Source organism: Myotis myotis, unplaced genomic scaffold (genome assembly GCF_014108235.1).
Source record: "Myotis myotis isolate mMyoMyo1 unplaced genomic scaffold, mMyoMyo1.p scaffold_m19_p_12, whole genome shotgun sequence".
Taxonomy (NCBI): domain Eukaryota; kingdom Metazoa; phylum Chordata; class Mammalia; order Chiroptera; family Vespertilionidae; genus Myotis; species Myotis myotis.
Window position 1 is genome coordinate 17222818 of NW_023416316.1, and position 26855 is coordinate 17249672.

Here is a 26855-nt window from a genome sequence, read left to right on the forward strand (position 1 = left end):
TTGGGCAGCACCAGCAATTTGGCCTATTGTAATTTGGAGCATTGGGATTTACTTCTAAAAAACAAAACAAAAAAACAAAGGAACCATTCTGGGTCACTGGGATACCACAGTCTCATGACCTCTTGAAGCAAATTCACCCACCCTGGCCACTGTGAGCAGAGGATTCCAGAGCCACAGTAGAAGGACTGAGGAAATGCAGGGCCAGGCCTAAGCACTGGGAGAGGGCAGAAGGAAATAGCTCAATCACTATAGGTGGAGAGGAGAGCTGTTACTACACAACTCATGGGCCTCAAGGGCATGGGGCGGGTCCAGCAGAGGGCAAGAAAGGGTGTAGACAAAATACAGACTCTGGAGTCAAATGAACCTGGGTTTGAACCTGGCTCTGCCACTTCCTAACTGGGTGACCTCGACCAAGTTACTTAGTCTCTCTGGGCTCTATATTAATTCTTAGAAAAGGAAATACTATTACAGGTCCACGATCCCTCATGCACAATTCCAAACTCCTGGAAAAGCTCTGAAAACCAAGTTTTGTCATAACTTATTTGGCAGCAAAACCTGACATGAAGCAGCATGAGGTTCTTCTTAGCCTTTATTTTTCCCCACTTAATATAACCAACTCTTTTTAAGATTTATGGCAGAAATCGGATTTCATGAGGCGTGCTGCCCCACACCCCACCTCGGTGTGTTACATAACAGTATATGCATTGCATTGCTTTTCTAAATAACAGAATATACATTTTTATGGATTTTCTAAAATAAAATAAGAAATCTGAATATATCTGGCTTCAAGGGTTTGGATAATTTGTGTTAAATCTCAGAGGCTTGTTGTGGGATTAAACAGAAAATGTGTGTGAAATAACTAGCATAGGTCACAGCTTTAAGGTCTTGGTAAGTCATAGCCATGATTAGGCTGTGTCACCAGAGAATGTCCAGGAAATACAGCAGCAGACATATCCCTCACTGGGATATTACACATGGAACGAGTCACCAAGCTCTGCTTCGTGAATATTGTGCTGACATCAACTTTTTTTTTCTTTTCTTTCTAGGACTTTTCCTTTGATATTTGAAGATAACAACGGGGAAAGAAAAGAGACCCAGCCAATAATCTTTATAATAGTGCAACAATCATCACATGTGCATTGTGATTCAAACTGATAACAGAAGTTCAAACTGCTTGGAAATTTTATTTTTATAATATGTATATCACTATCTCATCTTTCCACATATTAAAAGAGATGGCCGCTCTAAGTTATGGGACTCAATACCACACCTTCTCCTTTACCACGCTCAATAATGTCCCCCTTATCTGGCAACTTCTCTGACTTGGTAGATCAAATTAACATCTGGCATGAAAACAGAAACTATTTCAAAAACTAAACTTAAAAAAAAAAAAAAAAAAAAGCAAACCGAAAAAAAACACACCCCTAAACCAGTGGTTGGCAAACTCATTAGTCAACAGAGCCAAATATCAACAGGACAACGATTGAAATTTCTTTTGAGAGTCCAATTTTTTAAACTTAAACTATATAGGTAGGTACATTGTTATTAACTTAATTAGGGTACTCCTAAGGCTTAGGAAGAGCCACACTCAAGGGGCCAAAGAGCTGCATGTGGCTCGCGAGCAGCAGCTTGCCGAACACGGCCCTAAACTATTCACTGAGGTAACTGGGTTTCTCTGTCATGTCTAGAAGTTGGAAGTGAAACCAGGAAACCTAATAATAGACTACAGCACTAACGTGAGAACTGTCTGCTGACACCCTAAATTTGAAAAGACGTTTGAAAAGGTCTACACTGTTAACTTCAATACAATGTTTGGGTTGTCCTCCCAGACTCCCTCCTCAAGGGAGTCTTCCAGCAGTGAGTGGGTTACACCTTCAAATCAGGCTTGCACACCTGCCGGAGCACTTCCTTTACGTTCTACTTCTAAGTACCAGGCGCAGGAGGCGCACGTGTGTTCTTTCTTGGGAGCATGGCCTCTCACCTAACACATGTCATTCGTCGAGTTGGCGGCATGACTTCAGAAGTGCTCACTCAGAGGAAGAGCTCAATAGAAGCCGGGGGAACGAACTCACTAAAAAGCAGGAAGACCTCGAGTCCATCAGTTCATGCATGAAGGCAGGACAGCTTGGAGCTGTGTGGAGATAACTACCCTTCTGAAAGTCCTCCTTGGCTTCCGACCGGCCAAGGGATAAAGTATAACATCTAAAACCTAAATGTTGTCTGGCTCCAATCAATTTTGCTTTGTTTTAGATTTCTTCCTCCAACCCACCCAGACCTTCTAGAAACACCTCAAATGTGCCATGTTCTCTATTCCTTTGGGGCCTCGATAGGTGCTTTTCCTACAGAAATTGTTCCTGGAATAATTTCCTGCACCCCCTGAACCTGAGTTCTCCCTCAGCTCAAAGTGGAGAAGTTTCCCAAGAAAGGAAGACTTCCCTTCTCCCCACTGAGGTGGTCTTCTGTGTTGTGTGCTCCCAAGGGTCTCCGTGCTTCTCTGCCATGAAATTTCCACCCCTGTTTGGGGTTGTTTTTCTTCCTGAACTCTAAGTTCCCCAAAGGCAGGAACTGCCTTGTTCACCTCTGTATGAACAAATGTAACACAAACCCTATTTATGTAGAACTTCTTCCTTCCTTTAAACAGCACATCAGAACCAGTAAGATAAAACTTCCAGATGTTTGTTCTAATAATTGTTCTTTGGAAATGACTATATCCTTTTAAAAATAGACACCTTATCATCCTCCATCTTTGAAAGAGGGAAACTAAAAGCAAAAACATAGATCTCTCCCAAATCGTTCAGAATAAAAAAGATATTCAAACTTGGGAACTTTTCTTTTGGTTGAAAATTATTAACAAAAAGAGTTCCCTTGCATCATTGTAGATTTGATGGAAGCCAAGTGTCAAGATAGGATTAAGAGTTGGAAGGACTGTTAGAAGAGGTCAATGCGGGATAAAAGCAGACATATATAACACTTTCAACAACAAAGATTTAAAATACACATTAGGGTAATACTTCTAAATTATTTCTGGTGAAGAAACAGTTTTCTCCTCCCCAGTCTATTTCGGGCCAATACTTTTTAAAACTACAAAGTCCCACACTTGGATTTGAGGACAATATCAAATTGCTCCAAGAGTTTCCAGAACTTACTCTCACTGTCCGTATTTAAGTCAGCACAGTCCCATAACAAACACCTCACAGACTAGCTGAGGCCACACTGCCTGCAGCATCTCTCCATGATAGGATGTGTGGGTCTCCAATTGTCATCATATCCAAATGGGAAATAAAAGCTACTGGTCTATATTGTTACTCATAATGGTAGCAATAACAATTACCGTATCATTAGCATCAAACATCTACACAAAGTATTCAAGAAAGGGTCTACCCAGGCAATGAGAGGGGATGAAAGACCTGCCTTTTTATCTAGCAACTCAGCTTCTCTAAATGGATCATAGAACATGAATAGGTGAGACCACCCCTAATTCCAAAGTAATTGCTTTGTGAGGATGAAAAGCAAAGCCAATCATATAGAAGACGGACAAAAGCATCTTCTCTGGGTCACTCTGCAACACCAAGTCATGACTGTCATTGTTGGAAAGGGACCTCGCATCAGAAGGGGTTAGTAGAGCACATCCCCCAAATCAGATGGGTTGATTTAACTACAGACACTAAGGGTCAAGCTGTTGACTCCAACGGTCCACGTGGGTCCCACACAGTCACACTCCCATTGCCAAGAAGCAGCCCCTTCAAATAAAAAAGAACAATCCTCTGCACTAAACCAAGACCAGAGCAGAATAATGAGACAGACCTACTGCGTTCCATTCCTCTGGGGAACGGCTCACACCATCCAGGCTCAGGATTCCTCCAGAGGACGCTCTGACACTCCCGTAGCATGAACCAAATGCTGAAGTCCCCGTGCTTGTGTAGCCTGGACACTTATTCCAGCCACGCACAGAGGAGAATCCACATAGATACCTGAAAGCTGAAATCAACCGGTAACACCCGCCTCTGTGTGCGGCGCTTCACTTACCCGGGGCGGTTTTGTAGCACGATGTCCGGGAGGGCAGCGACAAGGCGTTCTTTGCCCTGGAGCTCTGGGTGCTCTGCAAGACTTGTCTCTGCCTCTTCAGCTCCTCTTCCCTCTCCTGGGCTGCTCGGATCTCTTCCTCGATCATGGACAAAGTCCGCTGCTTCCTTGACCTCAGCTTGAAGGGCCCCACCATCACGTCAGACTCTTGAGTGGCCAGGAGCGAGGCTGTGCTTCTTAGCTCTGCGGCCTCCGAGTACTTGCTGAAATAGCTCCCTTCTGGTCTGGTCTCCTCCATGTTTATCGGGCCACTGGGCTGCACCGCGGGCGGTGGGGAGGCGGGTCCCCGTTCCCTGAGCACCCTGTCTTCGGCAGGCAGGGTCTTTGGTAATACATCCCTTTTCTCTTGAACAGGAGAGGACACCTGAGGTGGTTCAAACATGCTCTGAGGCTTCTCGGAGCGAGGAGCCCCAGTCCCGGCTTCCTCCAGAGTTGCTTTGGGTCTCTGCTGTTCTGCTCCACCCTTGCTGGTTCCAGAACCAGCTCTATCCACTTGCTCGGCTATGGCTTGTTGAATGGCATTTTGAACCAGGAGACCAGCCTGGTATTCCAAGGGGTCATCAACCGACGGAGAGTCTCCCAGCGTGGACGAAGGGGAGTAGAAACCATGATCACTAAAGGACTTGGAGACGCCTTCTCCTCGGCCTTCTGAGGGGTTGTCGGTTTGGGGAGTCTGGGGCAGAGAAAAATCAGCCAGTGAATTTTCCTGGAGGGCGTTAGCTGTTTCGTTGGAGGCCCCGCTGTCACTGATGTTGTCCATGCTGAAATCATTGGACAGGGTCTCCAGGACAGTGGTGTCCTGGGACCTCACTGACAACTCATCCAAACCAGAGTCAAGCTCCTCCTGGGTCAGAGAGACATTGACAGACCTGGAAAACTGATCCAAAATCCCAGGGTCGTCATCCTTGACCACGGTGAGGACGGCCCTGGCACTTGTGAACTCTCCGTCCTCTGCCCACAGTTTGGACAGGGGCCCGCGTTTGGAGGGCTCACTGTAGGGCCCTTCCTTCCCCTGAGGAGCTGCGCTGCCCTGGCCTCCTCCCGGAGGCTGGCTCTCCAGGGCACAGGGGGCTTTCTGCCCCTTGGCCGCCGATGTGCCACCGTCTTCTGCAGGACCCCCGAGGGAAGCTGGTCTTGAGATGGTCAGTGGCTTGTCTGAGTTGATTGAACCCAGAGGCCTATAGAAGGGCTTGATGGAGAAGAGCCTGGGGTTACTCTGGCCCTTGGCCAATGGTTGCCTGGAATTCTCCATGAGCTGGAACTGTTTGCGAGCAGCAGAGAAATCGATCTGCTCTGTGACGATGTCCTCCTTCGTCTTTGCGGTCATGCCGGAAGGTTCCCGAGCGGAGGCGGGGGCTGTGCAGAGCTGCGGCGAGGGCTGCTGCTGCAGCAGCAACTGCTCCTGCTGCGCCCTGCGCTCCTTGCGCTCCTTGTACTTTTTGTGCGACTCCAGATGTTCCTCGTCCAGCTGCTCCTCGATGGATTTTTCCTGGGGCGGATTCCACCATTTGGCCGCGATGCCAGGATTCTTCTTCATGGCCTGACTCCGGATGAGTTCTCGCCTTTCCTTCTCCAGCTCCAGGATCTCTTCCGTAGGCCTCACTTTTCGGACACAGTACTGTTCTTTCTCGTCGTCCTCAAAGAGCTTGGAGGGCTTCTTGTCCTCGTGGAAGGCACGCAGCTCAAACTTGGCTTCCTTCTTCAGCGTGGTGAGCGTGAACTCCCCATCTCGGGACGAGCACCACGAGCTGGTGGAGGAGCTGGGGCTCACGGGTGCCTGCAGGCTGTCCCCCAGCAGATCTCTGGGCTGGTCAGGGGAGTGGCCGTTGGCTCTGTCGCCCTCCGCCATGGTGTCAGAGTTGCTTTTACTGAGCTCAATGTGAGGAGGCACCTGCCTGCCGGCTGCTCTCTCAGTGGGTTCTGGCTGGACGGCGGTGTGGGCAGGTGGGCTCGGGCTGCCCACCAGGATGGCTGCGCCAGGCTCCGGGGAGGATGTGCCGTTGTAAGTTCCGTCCGCAGATGAATCGCAGCAGTTGGCCTCCAGCACCTCGTCTAGATATCGGATCTCACTGGCCACATCATTATCCAGAGATTCGTGGTGATCAGCGAGGAGGCCATTGTGGGGGGGCGAGTAGAAAGGGGAGGGGTGGTCCATGGAATGTGGAGCAGAGGTGATTCCAGGAACACTTTTACATTCTGCAACAGAGACCTCAATTTCCATGTTTTTGTGATTTGAGGGAAGAGGGCTGATCACAGCATCCAGGGGGTTGGCACTACAGTTGTCCCTCTCGTGGTTTAGCCAGATATCATCCTCGGAGAGCTGGGGAGGCTTCTGGAATAAAGAGGAAAGGAAAAGCAGGGTTAGACACCACATCTCTTATGGATGTGACTGAGAAATTAACGAGTAACTAATAGGAAGGGACACTGAAGCAACAATGACAAGTCCTTTTGAATGGAGACTTCCCTTCCAACAAGGCTCCACACGCTCACGTTGTGGTGGTGACAGTACCTACCCCTGTCCATTTCACAGATTCCCTTTTGTTTACCAGGCGTCCAGAGAATGTTCAATCTATGCTAGGCCCATTTTTGTTTTTTAATTTAAAAGTAAATTAGGGCCTGGCCAGCGTGGCTCAGTGGTTGAGTGCCAACCCATGAGCCAAGAGGTCCCCAGTTCAATCCCTGCTCAGGGCACATGCCCAGGTTGTGGGCTCCATCCCCAGTGTGGGGCGTGCAAGAGGCGGCCGATCGATGTCTCTCCCTCATCGATGTTTCTACCCCTCTAGCCCTCTCCCTTCCTCTCTCTCTCTCAAATCAATAAGAACTTACTTTAAAAATAAAAACTTAGATAAATTTAAGTTTAAAAAATGTAAATTAGGGCTCAGATCATTTGAAGACACACTCAAATATCTTCTAAAGTACAAGACATTCTATAGCAATTGTACCAGTCTTGCAAAACAGTCACAGCAAATTATTGCACAAATGTAACAGCAGTATTTGTGTGTCCCCAACTGTAAAAAGAAAGTCCTCCTACACGAACAAACCTTGAAATCATATGATTCTCTGCCAAATGCAATACAACCATTCTAGTCGGGAGAAGTAAAAGCCTTGCCCACATTGCTCTCCTGTAGACAGCAGTGCCTGAGCCCTCCTCCACCACATTTCCCACGAACACTTGTTTGACTCCTCACATCAGCATGCCTCTTTGTCCTGGACACACGCCACAGTTCAGTGTTTGACAGAGGACGAGCAGATGCCCTGACAGCTTTCTTAACCTTAGAACTTAAAAATGACAACAGTTCTTTCCAAGGCATACTTTCTGAACTAGCAACAACCGTTCCAATGCAAAATTCCACAGCACATTTCTGCAGTGTCAAAAGACTACCTTCGCCTTTCAGTCAGAAATCATGAAGTCTATTCGCTAGGTCTTCTGTGATGTATCCCACGGAGACTTTTACGATGCTAATATTGGTTAAGGCCAAAGTTTGCAGTCCCTGTGTAATGGGAGATGGTTCTTTTCCAACTCATTTAAAAGTCTATATTGAGACACTGGAGGGTGTGAACGGGATAGAGGCTCTCTTTTCTGCCAGTTACTTGCGCCCCGCCTCTTCCTTTTCTTTCCATAAGACATCCTGACCAGCTGACAGCTATTCTGGGAAGACAGGTATCAATTTAGAAAGTCCTTCCAGACCCTTCCATCCTCTTCAGGGAGCAGCAGCTCCAAGCTCTAAACCCTGATCAGGGTAGAAATACTTCCAAGAAATAAACAGCTCTGCAGTACTGATTCACAATCATGCATCAGAGGTCCCAGAGCCCGACAAAAGAGCAAATTCCTGAGTTCTGTTCTCAGCAGGAAGAATCTGCCTTCATGCAAGATAGCCTGGTGTGATTAAAGCCACCGGTGACTACACAGGTAAATGAAAATGGGCTAGAAATCCCACAGTCCGAATTTGGCAGGAGTCTGGGCTGACATCATTAAATGCTGTCTTGTTTAAACCAACAAATGCTTATTGCTCCCTTTGAAGATCAGAAAGACCAGAATTTTCTCCGTGCTTCAGATAATGTGAACCTGATTCCAGATTCAGAGAAAATACATATTCAATCAATGGACTGGAAAATCCTTTCTGGAATAAACTATGCCCCAATCAAAACAAAACAAAAACAAGAAGACATGAAAGAACCACCAAACTGGACTTTTTCAAAGGTCAGAGAAAACCTAGGGTGGTAAGGGACCCGTGGGGAATCACTGGCTGTCCCTGCTCACACTTCAGGTGCGGCCCTCACAGCGTGGCACATGATACCTGCCTTCCCAGAATAGCTGTCAGCTGGTCAGGATGTCTACTCTACCATTTACTTTAAAATACTTGGGCAGAGACAATGCCATGCAGCTGTGTGTGTGTGTGTGTGTGTGTGTGTGTGTGTGTCTGAAATTAGTTTAAATTCTATTCCAGGAGCAGACAGCCATCCTCATCGGGAATATACGTGCCAATAGTGGTCAAGCAGGATCTAATCTGGAATTCCATGTTCCCAGGAGGCGGCTTCCTTCCTCCAGTAGTTGAGCTCTCTTTAACTCCCACAGGACCCCCTGAGGCTTTGCTAATTGGCATAATTAAGGTGAGAAATGAATTTCCATTTGTGAAATTAATGGCTTGTCAATTAGCATAATGAAATGTTAGGAAACGATGGTGTTCCAATGTGTGGATTGGACATATTTTCCAACTTTCTATGAGTAGCGTCTATACCAGAGCTGAGACTTCTTTGAGGTTAGAGACAGTACTTTTATATGTACTTTTACAAACGTGTATTTAATAAATGTCTGCATGAGCGCCAGAATTTGATCTAATACATACCTATTCTTATTCCTGTTGCCTGCTTCCCCATGTAAGTTTTGTCCTTCTACCCAACATAAGCAGCTGGCTTTTGGGGGGAAGCGGCGCAGAGCAGATATTCGAAGTAACCTGCCGCTCTCATACTGCCGGCATTATTGGAATAAACGTTCAGACATGATCAACCCTGTCTCTGCTTAATTGGCTCAAGTAGTGACAGGCAGCCCAGACCCTTTGATGGCCCTGTTTCACTTTTACTACAACCTGGTCGCCAGGTTGCGTCTAAAGCTGCCATTGCTGACCCTAATGTGTTTGTTTAATAATTATGTAAAGCTCCCAGACGGCGTGGTTCAGTGGTTGAGCGTCAACCCATAAACCAAGAGGCCCCCAGTTCAATTCCTGGTCAGGACACATGCCCAGTAGGGGGCGTGCAGGAGGCAGCCTATCAATGATTCTCTCTCATCATTGATGCTTCTTTCTCTCTCCCTTTTCCTTCCTCTCTCTCAAATCAATAATAACTTTAAAAATTCTACTTAAACAAAACAAACATTAGAACAAGAGATTTAGAGACGTCCAGGATTTTTCCCAGGATCGCCTGGCCAGTAAGAGGCACAGCCAGGATCTGAAGGCCAGTCCTTCCTAGCCTAGTGCTTCCAGAGGTATGCTCAGTGACAGGTGGCTTCCAAACAACAGGGAAAATGCCAGGCGGATGGCTTTAAAGACCATGCACTTGGCTTTCTGGGTGACCATTTGCACACTTGACTCTCTAGAAGTCATGTGAGACTCATGACTTGGCATCAAAGACCCCTTTCTTCTCTTTATTCAGAACTGGCCAGAGACAGGCTCCCTGGAGATTAGTGTCAGCTTCTTCCTTCTGCTCTACCTGCAGGACCCTCCAGCTAGAAACGGGGTGCTGACTTCCCTTTCAGTCCAGGGACTTGGCCCTCTGGACTGGCCTTTGAGGCAGGTCCCCCTCCCCCTTGCTCTGATGACAAAATATTAAAATCCCAGTCATCGCAACAGATACCGTGGAAAAAGGCTGGGACTCCTTCCCTGGACCACAGAGCCCACGGCACGGGTGAGATTCTAGAAGCCTGTTTAGTTTGCACAGAAAATTCATCAGGTCCCAACACCTGGCCAGCTGGGGCGGTGGCCAGCAGGGTGCTCTTCCCCCACAGGGTTCCCGGGGGCCTACCGCTGGGAGCATCAGGACAGAAAGAAGAATGCATTTTCCTTCGCAGATCTGGCTGGGCCCCGGGGACACCAGGAAGATGTCCTTCACTAGAAGGACAAGCATGAAGCTGAAGCTGCTACTCATGCCTGCTGTGTTCTCAGCTCCCCAACTTGCCCATCACACGCTGGCCGTTACCTCTTGACAATGTCTGTTACCAACTTCGACCTCTTCGGCTCCTGCAGTGTGACCCAAATTATTCAAACATCAGGCGCTCTCTGTGCAACCAGGTTTCCACACTCTGAATAACCCAGATTACTTCCTCTAACGGCACAATATTTAAATTAGAAACGCTTTCCCCCAGGTAATAGGTGACCTGATCCTTTCATCCAGTTATTTTTAAGTTCCACCAAAAATACACTCACTCTTGGCCTGGGAACAGAGACATGGCTGTGAAATAAAACTTCCTCACAGCTGTGAAGCCAGATAGTGTCTCTATCCCTTCTTCCCTCCCTCTTTTTCCTAAGTTGGGTTTTTAGTACACAGAGCAACACTGGCTATGCGAGGCAGGCTTTAGAATGGTACTGACAGGACTGACGTTCCATCACCAAGGCGATGGGAGGAGGGGGTACAACCTGGGTGATGGATGATGCTCAGACACCTGCTTGCAAGATGCCAACTTAGGTCTGCTGAACCTCAACAGCCTTGAGGGAAGCAGGGTAGAGCTGCAAAGGCAGGAGGTCTGAGAGAGACAGGTCCTCACACCCAGGGGACCTGAGGAATGTGGGAGGGGAGCACAGAGGCTACAGAGGTCAAAGTGCATTCCTGCAAGGATAAGCCAGCAGGAGAACGTGCAGAGTGACAAGCCCTGTGCCTGGGGCCACGGGAGGTCCTGGGAGTCCTGGGAGGTTCCGGGGCTCTGAGGCGGTCCCCTCTTTGCAGCAAAGAGCTTACTGCCTTGGAGTGCCAATTCACATCAAGAGAGCAAGCCGCAGAGGGCACAGGAAGCATTGTATAGCACCGGGAAAGAAAATTCCAACCCTGTGCCATGGTGCCAGTTGTGTAGGCTGAGAGGAGTTTATGAAGGAGCTGGGAGCGCCAGTGGTCCTCGGTAGCTGGCCTGCACAGCTCTGCCCCCCACCGCGGCCCCTGCTGAAGACTGCAGGCTGGGGGCGGGCTGGGGAAGGAGCTGGGAGTCTGAGTGGGCCCCTTCCACCCGCCCCTATAGACACAACAGAGTAGGAATGTCTGAGAATGACCTGACTTGCTTCAGGCGAAGCCTTCATACCAGGAAGTGGAGGGTAGAGGTGATAACCTGGGCCACATTCCAGTTCTAGGCCGGCTTTTCCGCTTCCATCCCCAGCAGCGCTGTTTCCCCGCTGTGGGACCAGGGGCTGTGTTGATCATGGGAAGCCGGAGCCCAGCCACATCCCAAGAAGGACAGAGACCCTACTGGCTGATGGGGGGCAGACTTAAGACCCCAAGCACTCCAGACTAGCTACAGCAGTGGTTCTCAACCTGTGGGTCGTGGCCCCTTTGGGGGTCAAATGACCCTTTCACAGGGGTCGCCTAAGACCATCGAAAAACACGTATATAATTATATTGTTTTTGTGATTAATCACTATGCTTTAATTATCTTTAATTTGTAACAATGAAAATACATCCTGCATATCAGGTATTTACATTACGATTCATAACAGTAGCAAAATTACAGTTATGAAGTAGCAATGAAAATAATTTTATGGTTGGGGGTCACCACATGAGGAACTGTATTAAAGGGTCGCGGCATTAGGAAGGTTGAGAACCACTGAGTTACAGGCTAAATTTAGACCAGGCAGCCTCAGGTTAACTGTGACGCCTCCACCCCCCCCCCCCCAACCCCCCCTTTAAGGGCACAAAATACTAACAAAGCCTTCTGGTTTCCCTCCCACTGATCTCTTGCCTTGAAGCCATTATAGCCCAAAGTGACAAGGACAGTTCCAGTCCCTACAGACCCAGCCTCTCTTCCCCAGCGCTCCCATGACGTTGGTCAACATGGCAGGCACCACCCTGCTATTCTCCCCGGCTTATGCCTCAGGTACAGGCTTGAAGTCAAGATAAAAAAACGTCTGAAAACCCCTTTCACTGGAAACAAGGCTCGCCTATGTCTTGCCTCGCTCTCCTGGTGAAGGCAAACGGCCCATTTGTACCATAACGGCGTTTCCCCGGCACCACAGCCTGCCTGATGAATAGCAACCCTCAGCCCCGCTGAAAAGTCACCGGCTCACATGGCAGGCTGCACATCTGGAACATGTTAAGGTGTTGTTTGATTAGCACATTTACAGCTCGGGCTTTCTGTGAAAGAAACTGAAGATGGTGTGTGTGATGGGGGTGAGAGGTGGGGAGGGGAGGAAAGGAAGGAAACCGTGGCCTTCCTGCAGCCACCGGTGAAAGGCGTGTTTCTTTCGGTTCCTTGGCGGTCCACTCCCGACAGGAGTGATTGAGAACCGCAGGGAGGACTCGGGGGCTCCCTGACACGAGGCGAGAGATGCTGCAATTCAGCTCCACAAAAGACAGCCTTTGCTTTCTCCTCAACGTGATACACGCTGTGCTCTACCGAGGGGTCCCCAGAGGCTCTTCTCCCCAAAGGCCTTTCCGCTGTGAGACTACCTGGCAGGGCAGTCCCGACCTCCAGATAAACCAGGATCAAGGCCACGGAGGCAACGCTGGCCCCTGCAGCCTGGCATTCCTAGGGTAACGGATTCTGCTGAAAGCAAAAGCAAGCCCAGCTTTGGCTCTAAATAACTAAGCTGCGTCCCTCTTGGTTTTAAGATAGTTCAGGATCTTGGGTTGATGCCTGGCCAACTAGTAACGGCAGAGCGCAAAAGCTAAAAAACAAAACAAGCCAACCACTGTGGGCCCGGCAGAGTTTCACTACATTGAGGCAGAGAGCCAGGAGAAAGGAGAAGACGGTGCCAGAAGCTTCTGGTTAAGGCTTTGTCCACAGTGACTCTGTCCATACAAACAGCGCCGATGAGGCCCCCCGAGAGCAGACAGGCACACACACTCCCCAAAGAGCCGAAGTCACTGGGAACCTGGAGACCTCCACAACATGGAGCTGAAGGCTAGTTGCAGACTAAATACAACGCGCTGACTCGAAAACCAGCGATCAGAATCACTGGGTCACTTGGCTCTGCTCTGGAAAAGGACACTCAGACACACACACACACACACACACACACACACACACACACACTTTCACAGACACACTCACACACCACCTTCAAAGCATCATCTGCCACAGCTGACATATCTTTGCACGCACTGCATGAAAGTGAGGCGCTTCCTCTTTGCCCTTTAGCATGAAAGCTGGAGTTTTACAAGATTTGGAAAAAAAAAAAAAGAGATGCTAGTGGCCAGTGTGACCTCAGCTGCCCACTCTTTCTCTAGCAGGAAAGGACTCCACAGCACAGCACTGCAATCCCGACTCCTCAGCCTCCAAAGGAAACCCCTCCTTCCAGATGAGAGAGAAAAGGCCGCAAGATAAGTCAGCAGACTCGGCTTACCCTGCCCAGAGCGAGCACCTCAACCGGCCCGTCAGAACTGCCTCTTTTCCGGACAGATTCCGGCGCACTGGCTCGGCTGGACACATTCCTGCTGAGCCTGGGACTGAAGACTGTGATGTCACAGCTGGCCCTCCCTCTGCTCCCTAAAAGGCCATTCACACAAAGAAGGACTTCACCCCCTTCCAAGAGGCCTGGCCCCTCCCTCGCTGGCTGGCTGCAGCCTGGAGGGCAGAGGCTCCCAGAGCTCAGGGCTGAATGGGGAAGGCGGGTGCTGAGAGGAGCTGAGAGGAGCCGGTTCCAGCTGTCTTGAGTCAGAGACAGGCCTTGGATAAGCAGGGACTTAATCCCCTGGTGAGGTTGAGGTAGCAAAAAATCTGAAAGAGCCTGACGATGCAGTTAAATGAACATTTGGGGACAGAAATGCTCACTGTAGGAAATAAATTCTTCTACTTGGAGTAGTGAACACACAAAACAATATACAGATGATGTATTATGGAACCTATATAACTTTATTAACCAATGTCACCCCAATTTATTCAATAAAAAAGAAATCAACATGAGATAGATTAAAAAATAAGTTATTCATCCTCCTTCCACTCAGAGAAAAACAGTTAATATTTTATTGCATTCCATGTGGTCTCCTTTTTAAAATGTGTGTTTAATATTGTTGAGACCAGACAGCATATACAAGATTGTTCCCAGCTTTTGTTTGTACTCCACATTATCTCCCAAGCAGTCTTCGTGTCCTTTCATGGTCTTTGTAAGACGTATTTTAAATGGTTACGTGATGTCGCATAGAAGCGGGACAGAAGAGTTTGAAGTCAGGGATGAGGGTTCTAATTTCAAGGGCTGTCTGGGGAAAGTGGCTCCACTTTTTCTGCCGCAAAGAAAACATCTGCCTTTGCCTTGGGCAGACACAAGTGTCACCAACACCTCTCCTTTCCCAGGCCAGGCCCCCAGCACCACACACGGAGACTAACTGAGTGTTGATGCATCCCTGTGCCTGGAAACTCTGACTGGCTCCCAATGCTGCCCCCAGGCTCCACCCCCTTCCCCCCAACTCTGGGCTTTCCGCTGTGAGACTACCTGGCAGGGCAGTCCCGACCTCCAGATAAACCAGGATCAAGGCCACGGAGGCAACGCTGGCCCCTGCAGCCTGGTATTCCTAGGGTAACGGATTCTGCTGAAAGCAAAAGCAAGCCCAGCTTTGGCTCTAAATAACTAAGCTGCGTCCCTCTTGGTTTTAAGATAGTTCTCTCCACCCCCTACCCCCAACTCTGGGCTGACCTGGAAAATTGGGGGCACAACTTGGGGTCCGGCTAACTAGGAACTCAATCAGAATTCTAGGCCTGTGCAGGGCCATGAAGAAGTCATTTTCTTCAGTGAGATTTTGGAGAAGACAGGAGAATTGAGATTTATAGTGAAGTGACTGGGAAGAGGAGGACAGATGTCAATTCTAGTCCTCCCGGGCTAGCTTTCTGGGTCAGTTGGGAGCAGTTTGTCTTGGTCAAGCAGGTGAGCAGCCCAAAGATGGTGGCTGGGGTCCCCTGTGGCCTGCAGGTTGGCCCACCATGCAGACCTCCTGGGACCTCCCCCAAAACACAGTTCCAGGAAGGAATAATCAGAGTGGATGGAGCCTAGGAAGGTCCTTTTGAAAAGGAAGCTAAAAGTGTGCTATACTTTACAACTATTTACCATGCCTAAACAACTTTTAAAAAATATGTTTTTATTGATGTTTAGAGAGACAGAGGAAGGGAGAGAGAGAAACATTGATGGGCTGCCTCCTGCACATCCCCCACTGGGGATGAAGCCCCCGACCCAGGCATATGCTCTAGCTGGGAATCAAACCTGTGACCTCTTGGTGAATGGGACAACACTCAACCAACTGAGCCACACTGGCCAGGGCCTAAACAACATTTTAAATATGCTGGAATTTATGAAGAACTATCCGGGGAATTTCTCAGTGCTTGAGGTGGTGACACCAAATCACCAGGGAACTGAATTGATGTGCCCTTTGGAATAACTGGAATGTTTGGTTGTACAGCCAAAGGCATTTCAAGATGCTACTTAACAGTCTAAAGAAAAATGAGGTGGGAAAAAAAATCAAACACCAAGGGTGGCATTGCTCTGCTCGAGAAAGATGAACCAGGGCGGGGTCTTGCAGGAAGCGGTGCCTCCAACCAAGAGGCAAGAGTACTCAGTACCCGCTACGTACTCAGTACCCATGAGGAGGTTGCCAAGAAAATGCTTGCAATGTGCCCTGTTCACAAGAGAGAAAATTATATATACTCTGAAAGCACTATTATCTAAGCAGTAGGCATACTTCTGACTGGAGTCCAAGGTGCTACCGTTCACTACACACATGCATGCGCACACATACATGTACACTGCTATAGAATGAATTGTGTCTCTCCCTACCCCTGCCTCACATTTTATATATTTAAGTCATATTTAAGTCCTAACACATAGCTCCTCATAATGTGATCTTATTTGGAGATAGGGTCTCAAGTTAAGTGGTCATTAGGGTTGGCTCTAATCCAATATGACTAGTGTCCTTACAAAAAGAGATTTAGACCCTGGCTGGGTGGCTCAGCTGGTTGGAGCATTGTCCCATACGCTAAAAGGTTTCGGGTTCAATTCCTGGTCAGGGAACAGAGGGTTCAATCCCCGGTCGGGGCATACATGGGAGGCAACCTATCAATGTTTCTCTCTCTCCACTTTCTTCTCTAAAATAAAAAATATATATATATTCTTGGGTGAGGATTTTTTTAAAAAGAGAGAGAGATTCAGACACAGAGCCATACCTAAAAGGAAGACAATGTGGAGAGACAGAGAGAAGACAGCCATCTATAAGCCACAGAGAGGGGCGGCCCCCGCTACAGCCCTCAGCAGGAACCAGCTCTAACACACCGAGTTTTTGTACTTCCAATCTCCAAACTGTGAGACAACACATTTCTATTGTTTAAGCCACTCACAGTGTGGTACTGTGTTATCGCAGGACACGCTCACACAGACACACTCACAAATGCCACAAATGCACAGAGGCACATGCAGAAACAAACACCTAAATGTACACACATACACCTGCACACACACCTCCCTCCAGCTACACAGAGACGGGTGAAGTTTAGAAAACAATTCTGGGGCAAAGGCACAGGGAGGTGCTCCAGAAAGGCGGCTTATCCTCTGAGGCAGCGGGGAAAAAATCCAACTGGCAAGGTGGCTTTAGGCTGCAAAAGCACACCCCCAGCCGCCCATGTCTGAGGGAACGAGCAGAGCGGGGCCAGCAGCACTCACCTCGCTCCTGCTCCTCCTTCCCCTTCCCTTCCCGCTTGGCAGACTCTGAGCATGGGTTGACTTTTCTGAGTTTACCAAAAGCAATTTGGAGGGCTGAAACCCAATCTTCTGTTTAGTCTGGGAGGGTGCCTTGCACTGGGGGACGTGAGGCTGTTTTGAAACATGTCCTGGTTGACTGGGAAGCAACATGTAATTTGTGAGGCTCGGCCGCTGGGGTCTGGAGGCCATCAGTGTTTTGTGACCATCATTCGGCAAATATGCAAGGCACACCTACCGGGTGCCAGTTCGGCGCTGCACACCCTTGCCTACCTTCTCTGTTTGCTCCTCCCACCAACAGCAAGGTGGATGGAGAGTCTCACCCATTCCACAGAGGGCGGGCCCCAGCCTCTGGAGCCAAAGCTTGCCCGTGGTCAGGGCGGTCAGGAACAGAGCTCAGAATCCACCAATCCCACCCAGGGCAGGGCTGGGCCCCCGGGAGCCACACTGGGCAGTTCAGGAGGCAGCAGACCCAGGAGGGTGCTGTGCTGATCCAAAGGGCCAAAAGGGGAAACTTAAAGAGCAAATGCGAGGCAGCCACAGACTGTCTTTGAAACCATGTGCCTGCTGCTTTGCGGCTTTGGGAAGGCCGTGCTTCTCTTCAGGGACTCAGTTTTCTAGTCTGTGAAATGGGAAAATCAGACTAGGTGACCCTCCTCTCCCACATTCACTTCCTTTCTGTCCCTAATCTGTAATTGTGTGATGTCAGCATAAGCCTCGTGCGCAGGTGAAGTCCTGGGTAGTTCTGAGGCTGGTGATATAAGGGCCGAGCTGAGAGAAAGCAAGCCAGACAGCAAGTGGAGGCTGCTGCTGCCAAAACCCTGGCCAGCTTTGCCAGGGGAGCTTTCCGGGGTTCCGGGAAGGACCTCATGCCCCTGGTCAGAATTGTATCTCTTCACTGGAAGGAGTTCATTCTGCTAAATGAAACCATCCTGTGTTTGTACCTTCGTGTGATGGAATGTTCCACAGCTGATCTGTTGAAGTCAGGAGGAGCCAGAAGGAAGCAGGCAAAGTGGAGAGGCCAGACTTCAAAATGGTAAGACCAGGAATTGCAAAGTGGGGAGGTGGAGGCAGAGTGGTGGTGGGGGCAATGGGGAAGGCTCACTCGCATGCTCCCTGGGGCATAGGGAAGCTGGAGGTGTGCTGCTTTTCAAACTGCTCCAGGGCCCTGTTCAAGGCACACCTATGGGCCCCGACCTCCAGATGCCCTTTCTCAATGGTCAAGGCAGTGGAGTCCCCCGGAGGCTGCCCTCTCCCCCTTACCTTTCAGTCAGGGCCCCCCTCCAAGTCCCATCTCCAGGACCCTCATCTCAGCAGGAGCCAGGTCTTTAGAGCAATTTGCACTGAGTTGTGAATCTGATGGGAATATTTACAATCTAAAGTATTTAAAGTAGGAGCTTGTTTACCCAAAGGAATTCCTAACCCAGTGAAGAGCAGACATACCCCGCCCTAATGTATTGAGGGGAGACTGGTGAGAAGGGAAAGAGCAGCAACTTTCCTCAGAAAGGCTTTTAGGAGATCTGGACTCAGCACTTCCTGGAGGTCAGGACATACGTGCATATACAGACTCCCCCAGCTATGTCCGTGCCATGGCCTCAGTTATTCTTATAAGAAACATTATTCTATAGAAAAAAAGAATGGTTCACCAACTGCCAAGCTCTTACTCCCCACTGCACCTTGCCATCTCCAGGGTACCCTGATGGCCTTCAATACTGTCCAGAAAGTAGGTTTTGGGAGGGAGGAGCATCTGGGATGCTTCGTGCCAGAACCAAATGAAGCTAGTGGTGACCTGGGAAAAGGAGCTGACATGCAGGATGTATTTTCATTGTTATAAATTGAACATAATTAAAGCATAGTGATTAATCACAAAAACAATATGTAATTATATGTGTGTTTTCCGATGGTCTTAGGTGACCCCTGTGAAAGGGTCATTCGACCCCCAAAGGGATCGCGACCCACAGGTTGAGAACCGCTGCTTTAAATACTCGTAGACTTACACAGGCCAAGGCTTGGCTACATGGTAGGCCCTGCAACACCTCCGTCTCCATCTTCTACCGCGTAATGAGCAGGGAGGCTTTCACTCCACCGTGATGAACGAACATGGGTCAGAACGTGGCCTTCTCTCAAGGAAGGTGTGCTTTCTTGTAGTAACCTATCACACTTTCAGGAGCAGACCTTCACGCTACACAATTGTATGATAATCTAATCTACCTTTTTCATCAAAGATATGTCATTGACTCATTGTTATACACAGGCATTTTCCTCCCATGAGCTGCCAATGCCCAGAAAAGTTGTGAAACACTTTCTGAGTAACCAAATTCCTCTTTGGAATGTCATAGAACTTCATGGACTATGTCACAGACAGGATTTGTCATAGGAAACCCCCACAGAAAAGTTTCCCAAGGTCTGATCGGTCAAGTAGAGGATAAAAATTGGAGGTTGACTTTATCTGCTATTCTAAATAACTGTCATTTTTTGCCCCATTCAACTTAAATGTGCAGATGAGTTAATCTCGTAACTGCCCCATCCACCTATAAGACACACACACACACACACACACACAGGGACTCAACTCACTCCATTTGAATACATTTCTTTGTTCTAGTAAAGTATTTTGGAGCTTGGAGTAAAGTTTTTAAATTTGGGGTTTGCTAAATAGAGTCTTCTATAAGCAAAATCACCCTGTATTTTTTTTTTTAAATTGATTTCAGAGAGGAAGGGAGACAGAAAGAGAGAGAGGGCAAGCATGTGCCCTGACTGGGAATTGAACTATGACCTTCTGGGTCATAGCTTGGCACTCAACCACTGAGCCACACTGGCCAGGCTCGCCATGTCTTTTATTAAAGTTTAAAGCAAATGCTGGAGGGCGGGGGTAGGGAGGGTATGGACAATAAGTCTGCGCTGAGGCAATCCCAGACCCTGGATCCAACACCTGCTTAGGATCCTGGCCCTTCTGCCACCCAGTCACAGGAACCACCAAGCCCTTCCCTGCTCCAAGGCAGGAAGTACCAATGAGCAAGCCTTCCCATTCCCAAGGCAGCACTCAAGAAAACCCAACAATCAAGACATGCTTTTTAAATGACATTCCTGGTCAGCGCTAAGAAAACTCAACCAAAGGCGGTACCTACCACTTACCAACAGGAACAGGGTTTGATCCTACAGAATCAGCCGCTGAGGGATCGCAAGGGAACTGCCGGCAGCTCTAGCACAGGGGTGGGGAACGTGCGGCCCGCCTTATCATTTGGTCTGGCCCTGCCAAGGCAACCGCGGGCGGGACTTGAGATTCAATAAATCTAGGAGCTTTCTTCATAGCAACATCATTTTCAAGTTCATAATTTGTATGGCCGGCGAATGATGTTAGAAATATCCAAATGGCGCTTGGCAGGAAAACGGTTCCCCACCCCTGCTCTAGAAGGTTTAGATGACCACCCACAGAGCAGGTCCCGTCATCATGGACTCTAGCGTCACCATGAACTGCTGCTTGTTCTAGAAATCCATGAATGAATGGCCTTTGCTTAAGTTTCTTTAAAAGCACAAAGCCATATGGAAGCCAGACCGGGCAACAAACAGCCCTCTGATCCCATTCACTCTGACACGCTGGCAGAACGCGAGGACTCCAGGAAAGTCCAGATGGTCAGAGTCTGCTCTGCCAGGACCAAGTGGCAGATCAGGAGTCTGGACCAGGCAGGCCCCAGGGGCACCGCCTGATGAAGAGCAGGGCCTGGAGGGCAGCTCGGGCAGTGAAGGCTCGAGCCAGGCCCACTGAGATTCTGAGCCTGGTACCAGAGGTGCATCTGTGGTTGAAACTAAGAGAAACTTGCCCTTAACACAAAGCTCTGGTTCTGCTGCACCCCTGTGCGGTAGCCAGAACCTGGGGAGCACATGGAACCCCCTCTTTCCTGTCATTGCTCTGTGCTCTCCCAATCCTGCCCTGGGCCGGCTCTGCTGGACCACATTCTGGGGAAAGTTTGGGCAGCCCAGCTCTGGGGGCAGCTGAGGGCCAGTCACCTGCTTCCGCCAACTGCTTCTGTGGTTCTGAATGCCAGGAAGGAACCCCTGCAGGAGAAGGAAAGCACGGAATTTCTCCGTCCACCAAGGGGATACATGATAAGCAGAGCCAGTGGTAAGATGGGGTGCGGGGAAAGCTGGGGGAGGGGATTTGGCTTCATGCAAAGAAATGTGCTCCTTCCCTTTGCCTGAAGCCAACAACACTACCTCGTGTCTCGTGTCTCGTTTATGGGGAATCTCTCTGCCCGGCCATGGAGTCCCAGGAGCAAGCACTGTGGTTGAGAGCCATGGATTATGCCAACAGGATAAAGTCTGAAAACCAGCCACAAGAGGGGGGGTTGTCATTGGTTTCCACAGCCTCTGCCTCATCCTGTTTACCCTGTGGAGGCCCCCTTTGATCTAGTGGCCAACTGCTGCTCACCATATTGCTGCCCTGGTTCTCAGACCCTTGTTTCATTGGCCATTTATTTGTTGGGGTGCGGAAATCCAGCAGGAAGAACGTGAATCGTGAGAAAAAGAGGTCAGGGTTTGGATCCATTTGTGTCGCAAACGGACTGTGCAATGCTTACACAGGGGGTTTCCTCTTCTCTCTGAGCCTCAGGTTCGTCATCTGTCAAATGGGTATAATTATTGTAGCAGGTGAAACAGTGTCTCCTCCCAAATTCATGCCCGCCTGGAACCTAAGAAGGTGGCCATTTTTGGAAACTGAGTCTTTGCAAATGTAATTAGTGAAGATGAGGTCAGATGGGCTTGGAGTGGGCCCTCAGTCCCATGACTGGTGCTCTTATAAGAGGAAAGGACACGCAGAGACGCACGCGAAGATACAGGCAGAAATTGGAGTGATGCATCTGCAAGTCCAGGAGCCAAGGACTGTCGGGCAGTCCCCGGAAGCTGGGAGGAAGGCAGGAACAGATCCCCTCAGAGCCTCCAGGGGAGACCGAACCTGCCACCCCTGATCTCAGACTCTGGCCTCCTGAACTGTGAGAAAACACATTTCTCATTTCCAGCCACTGAGTTTGCGGTAATTTGGCGCAGCAGCAGTTAAGAAACACACCTACCTTCCAAATGTTACCCAGATTACCTAAGAGGCGGGCGGCCTGTGAAAGCAGTGGCCTTGTGACTGAGACAGGACAGGCCCTCACACAAGGCCAGTCACTCTTTCTCCTCTGGCAGCAAGCAGGCCTATAATGGGATTTTTCAAGACTTGCCAGAGGCCCTGGCCCCAAGGTATTTGCATGTTTAAAAACTTGTGGACAAAACAGGATGAGTAAAGACATAGCTGTGGAATAAGGGCATACGCTGGTGGCAATGGCCATAGGTACGGAGACTGTTGTCCACAAGGCCGTTTGCAAAGCCTGAAGCTGCAAAGTCCTGGAGCTGGCGCTGAGTGGGGGCACCTTGTCAAACTGGGGAAGGGACACAGGGGCCCCGAGGCCTTGAAGGTTTTGCTGAGGTCGATGAGCAGGTGATCCTAACCTGCGATGAGCAGGTGAGCATTTGTGATACGCCAGGTACTGCAACTAAATGATTTTCATGCACAATCACATTTAATTCTCAAAATCAGCCTGGGAAGCCAGTGTTCTTGGATCTTACAGTTCAGGAACCGGGGACTCACAGTTTTAAGTGAGTAGCCTCAAGGCATCGGCAGTAAGTGGCGATGCTGGGGTTAACCGGAGGAGTCTGTCTCAGGGTCTTTTAACAGGATCTTGCCTCTAAATGCAGGCCTAGAAGTTGAACCGATCTGGACTACAGGCTTCGCAAACAAGGAAGATTCGCTCCAGGAGTCTTTATCTGCTTAGCCACACACTCTGAATGGAGCCTAGACTCTCCCCCGGTGCTCTCTGGCTTAGTTGCTGCCAGTTTTCTTTACGAAAAATAGAAATGACTTACTTTAGGCATCTCACTATGCCCTTTACATATATTATCTCAATAAATCCACACAGCAGCACCCCAAAGTAGGGTATCACCTCTATGTTGCAGATGAAGACACTGAGGATCAGAACTTCAGTCATCTGCCCAAGGGCACCCAGCAAGGAAGTGACAGAGTTGAGCTCTGAGCCCTGGCGTGTCCAGCTCTGCAAAGTCCACCTGAAAGAAGCAACTCGTGACATCCGTTTTGCTTTCCCAAGACACATGGTGCGCCACAGCTCACGGAGCCGAAGAGTTCACTTGGCGCTCTTCGCTGTACCTGTAAATCTGTGTCTGCCCTCTGCCCCTACTTCAGATGCTTGGAGTTCTCTAAATGCTCCAGGTGGGTGACTTCCCCTTCAACTGAGTGGCTGGAATTCTCTAGAGAATGTCTGGTCACTCCCAAGAATGTTTGTTTGTCTTGTACACAGTTTCGCCCACAATAGCAGGGATCCAGTCAGTCTGTCCATTCCAGACATGGACCCCTCCCCCAAACAAGCAAGGCAGAAGGTGGGGGGTCCCAGAACAGGAAATAACAGAGACTGGGTGTGGGGACAGGAGGCTTCCCTGCGGGGGCGGGGGGGGGGGGGGGGGGGGGGGACCAGAGTCAACAAACATCTCAGGCTGTGAGATGTTTGCAGGCCGGCTAGTTCAAAGGTTGACAAGAGCCAAGATGCTGCATTGTTGTATTCTAAAATGCTCAATCTCCCCTCCCACCCCCACCCCCCTGTTTTTTTTTTTTTTTTTTTTTTAGCACATCTTAAGCCAAATGAAAAAATATAGCCCCAAGAAGCCATGCTCCCTGCATTGGTGACATCATGCTGAGCCTCAGGACTGGTGCAGATGGTTTCAACTCCTGTAAATCATCTTATCAAGATATTTGGTCATTGGGGGATGGTGACAGGAAAGAAGGTGAGGCTTCACCTGCAAAGACGGGGTGTCACAAGGGAGTTCTCAGGCCCCTAAGTCACCCTTCCTCAGTGTCACTGCAGCGCCGAAGTGTAGAAGTTGGCATGCTTTCCTTTCAGTAAAGTGGTTGACCTTCTCATGAGAAGCATCTTTAAAATCGCCTCCTCATTTCACTCTCTGATTCACGTTTAAAAATAATAGCTTGGGCTGGTGATTTCCCGCCGGTGTGCAGCAAGAACTTTTAAAACATGCAACACCTAGCTATTTAGTCAGGGCACTGACTTCTTTGCCCTTAGATTGTCAAATAAAAAATGACAACGGCCAACACAACAGTCACCCAGTGTAACGGAATCAAAATGATACTTTTTTTTTTTTTTTGTCAGCTCGGCAAAAAAATAGAATACATTTTTTGGTGTGCCCCACATGTTTAGTAATTAGTTTATGTGTGCCAAGAGATGAAAAAGGTTGAGAATCGCTGGGGTAGGCCAATTAATTTCAGAGTTGGGATAGCAACACAAAGTAATAGCCCAAGAGAATATGAGATGTTTCAAACCTGGAGCCCAATTAGATTCCACTACGCAGCTTGCCTTAGCCTGGATCGCATCATCTGCAATATTGCAGAATTCAGGAACATAAACGCGGCACAACAACCACTTCCGGACAAGAGGTCCCAGGGGCACAAGAAGTTAGATGTGTGGTCCAGGAAGGTGCCCCCAGTCTGTGACCTGAACCCCAGCCACCCCAAGGGGTGCTCTACATCACTGTGGCTTGCCCTGGATCTTCCTTCCCCTACCCCCAAAGCTTGGCACAAATTCAAGCCCTTCCCTCTCTCACCTGGCTTCCCCACAAGGCCCAGGTCAAACCGGCTCCCCCCACCCCCATCCCAAATGGTGCGAGAAACAGCCCAGGGAATGCACTGCTCCTCACCATCCTTCCAGAGGATTTGCCTGGTTATGGCCGGGGCTCCCCGAGGCCAGGGCTTGCATGTACACTTTTGTAATCTAGAAGGCTATACCGGGGAAGGTCCTCACTGTCACCTTCCCAGGGCCTGAGGACACCACCAGGAGGCTGCAGTCCCTACAGGGCTCTAAGGACCTCAGCCTGAAACATGACCTCGCAACCCCCAGGTTTCTAAAGTTTCAGCAGGCCACCCCACTGCTGAAATTTGCCCTTTGAATTACCGGCTTCATCCAAATACTAAATAGTATTGACAAGTTTCAGTTTTTGAATCCCAGGAAGAATAAACTCCGCCCTAAAATTTTTTTCTGACATTACAAACTCTGAAATCTGTCAGTGCTATACCTCTCAAAACAGAAAAAAAAATAAAATAAAAAAAATAGGGGAATAGTATTCATAGACTGTTCTAAAAATTGAAGTAAAAGATAAAACTAAAAGTGGTCGTTTTTACCATTTTAAGTGTATAATGCAGTGGGCATTCATTCCTCTCACAATGTTGTGCAACCATCACCACTGTCTACTTCTAAAACTTGTCATCACCCCAAACAGAAACTCTGTGCCCATTAAGCAACATGGGGCAACATTTTTGAAATATCTATGAGGCTAGTTAAGTATAAAACAGAATCTAGATAGAGAGATTACATCTTTGCAGCAAACATAGGGGGAAATCAGCCTAGAAGAATATAATTATTGATTGTATATAAGGTAGCGGAATAACTACTCTAATTTACTTCCTAAATTTTTGGCAATTAATTTTTATATCCCTTTTTGGTCTTATAAGCATACTAGAAAACTAAAGGTATACTACTGACAAAAAAAAAAACAATATGAAATAGCTTGATTTGTGAAATTAATGTTTTCCTAGATTGTAAACTAACACTAGCATTTGTCAGTATTTGAAAGTGCCTGAAAGTAAAACAAATGAAAAAACCTTCTTTCATTTGCAAATCTCAAGCACACAATTGCTGACTTATCACACCTGCATAGCACTTGAATTCACGATTTTGTTAATATTGCCGTAAAATAAATGGTTTTACTTACTTCTGTAAAAACAAAACAAAACAAACAAACCTGGGAATGTAATAGTATTAGGACCACTTCTTAAAGGAATTTAAATGCTCACTTATTTGGGAAAGAAACCACTGTCATTTCTACCCAAGCCTTCAAGATCTGAGATCCAATTACTACAGTGACTTCTAAATAACTAGAATACTTCTGCACGTTCGTCTGCCTCCGTCTAGGTGCAGATTAAGCCTTTGCATAATAAATAATGTCAATCAGTGGTTAACAATCAGAGATAATCCCATCCTTACAATACTGGGTTCACAGAAGCCTTATCTTCCATTAGGAGCCCCTTGCACATCAAAGCATTGTTTGGCAACAGGGCAAAGTGGACCGGAGGGAGGCTCTTTACCCCTCCAGGCTAACTGCTGGAATTGAATATTTCCTAATGGAGATAGCCGCTTTCAGTTTAATAAACAAGCCATTTGTTTGAGAACCGAATGGCAGCCCAATTTCTGGGCTGTTGATGGATGATGTCTTTGTGTACACGCACAAAGCAAACGCAAGCCTCTGTCCTCCAAGCCTCTCAAATCCCTCCCCAGCTGGTGTTCACCCCCTCCCCAGGCCTCCTACCTTGCTGCACCTGGGAGCACACAGTGGTCCTGGCACACCTGGCATCACGGCGAGGCACTGAGCGCTATATGTACCTCTCTCTTCCCACTTCCTCGCTCCTTCAGTGCACCCCCAACAAGGGAGCCTTCTCCCTTCCCACCTAAAGGAGAACACTGCAGCCTTTCCCGCGCCCCCAGCAATAGCGCCCAGAGGAGTCTTGAGGTGCTTAGAAGTATGATTTTTCTCCTTTAGGTCCTTGCTTTACTTCACGCTCCCAGAGCTGTTCTTCTGGGATTAGGACCTCCTTCCTGCCAACCACCTCTGGACCCAGCTCTCAGGACTTCTGGGCTCCTTTGCAGTCACAGATACTGATCTTCAGTCTTAAATGCTGATCATCTGGGGTTGAAGCTGAGACCTGTGCAGTTCCAACGGGGTCTCCACCTCGGAATAAAACTAACCTGACAGACCCAAGGTTTTCCTCTTAAAAAAAAAAACACCAAACAC

General features: G+C 48.6%; 1 protein-coding gene across 6 annotated transcripts in view; it reads right to left on the reverse strand.

The window, feature by feature from the left end:
• Positions 1 to 26855, reverse strand: part of PALM2AKAP2 (PALM2 and AKAP2 fusion) — a 377089-nt gene that overhangs the window by 22831 nt on the left and 327403 nt on the right. For 5 of the 6 annotated variants that reach the window (XM_036330053.1, XM_036330056.1, XM_036330055.1 and 2 more), the window contains one exon: positions 4027 to 6415. In XM_036330053.1, the coding sequence (XP_036185946.1) occupies positions 4027 to 6415 (2389 nt within the window). Of the gene's footprint in view, positions 1 to 4026; positions 6416 to 13622; positions 13731 to 26855 lie in introns of those variants that run through there. The other variant, XM_036330058.1, reaches the window with a different exon arrangement.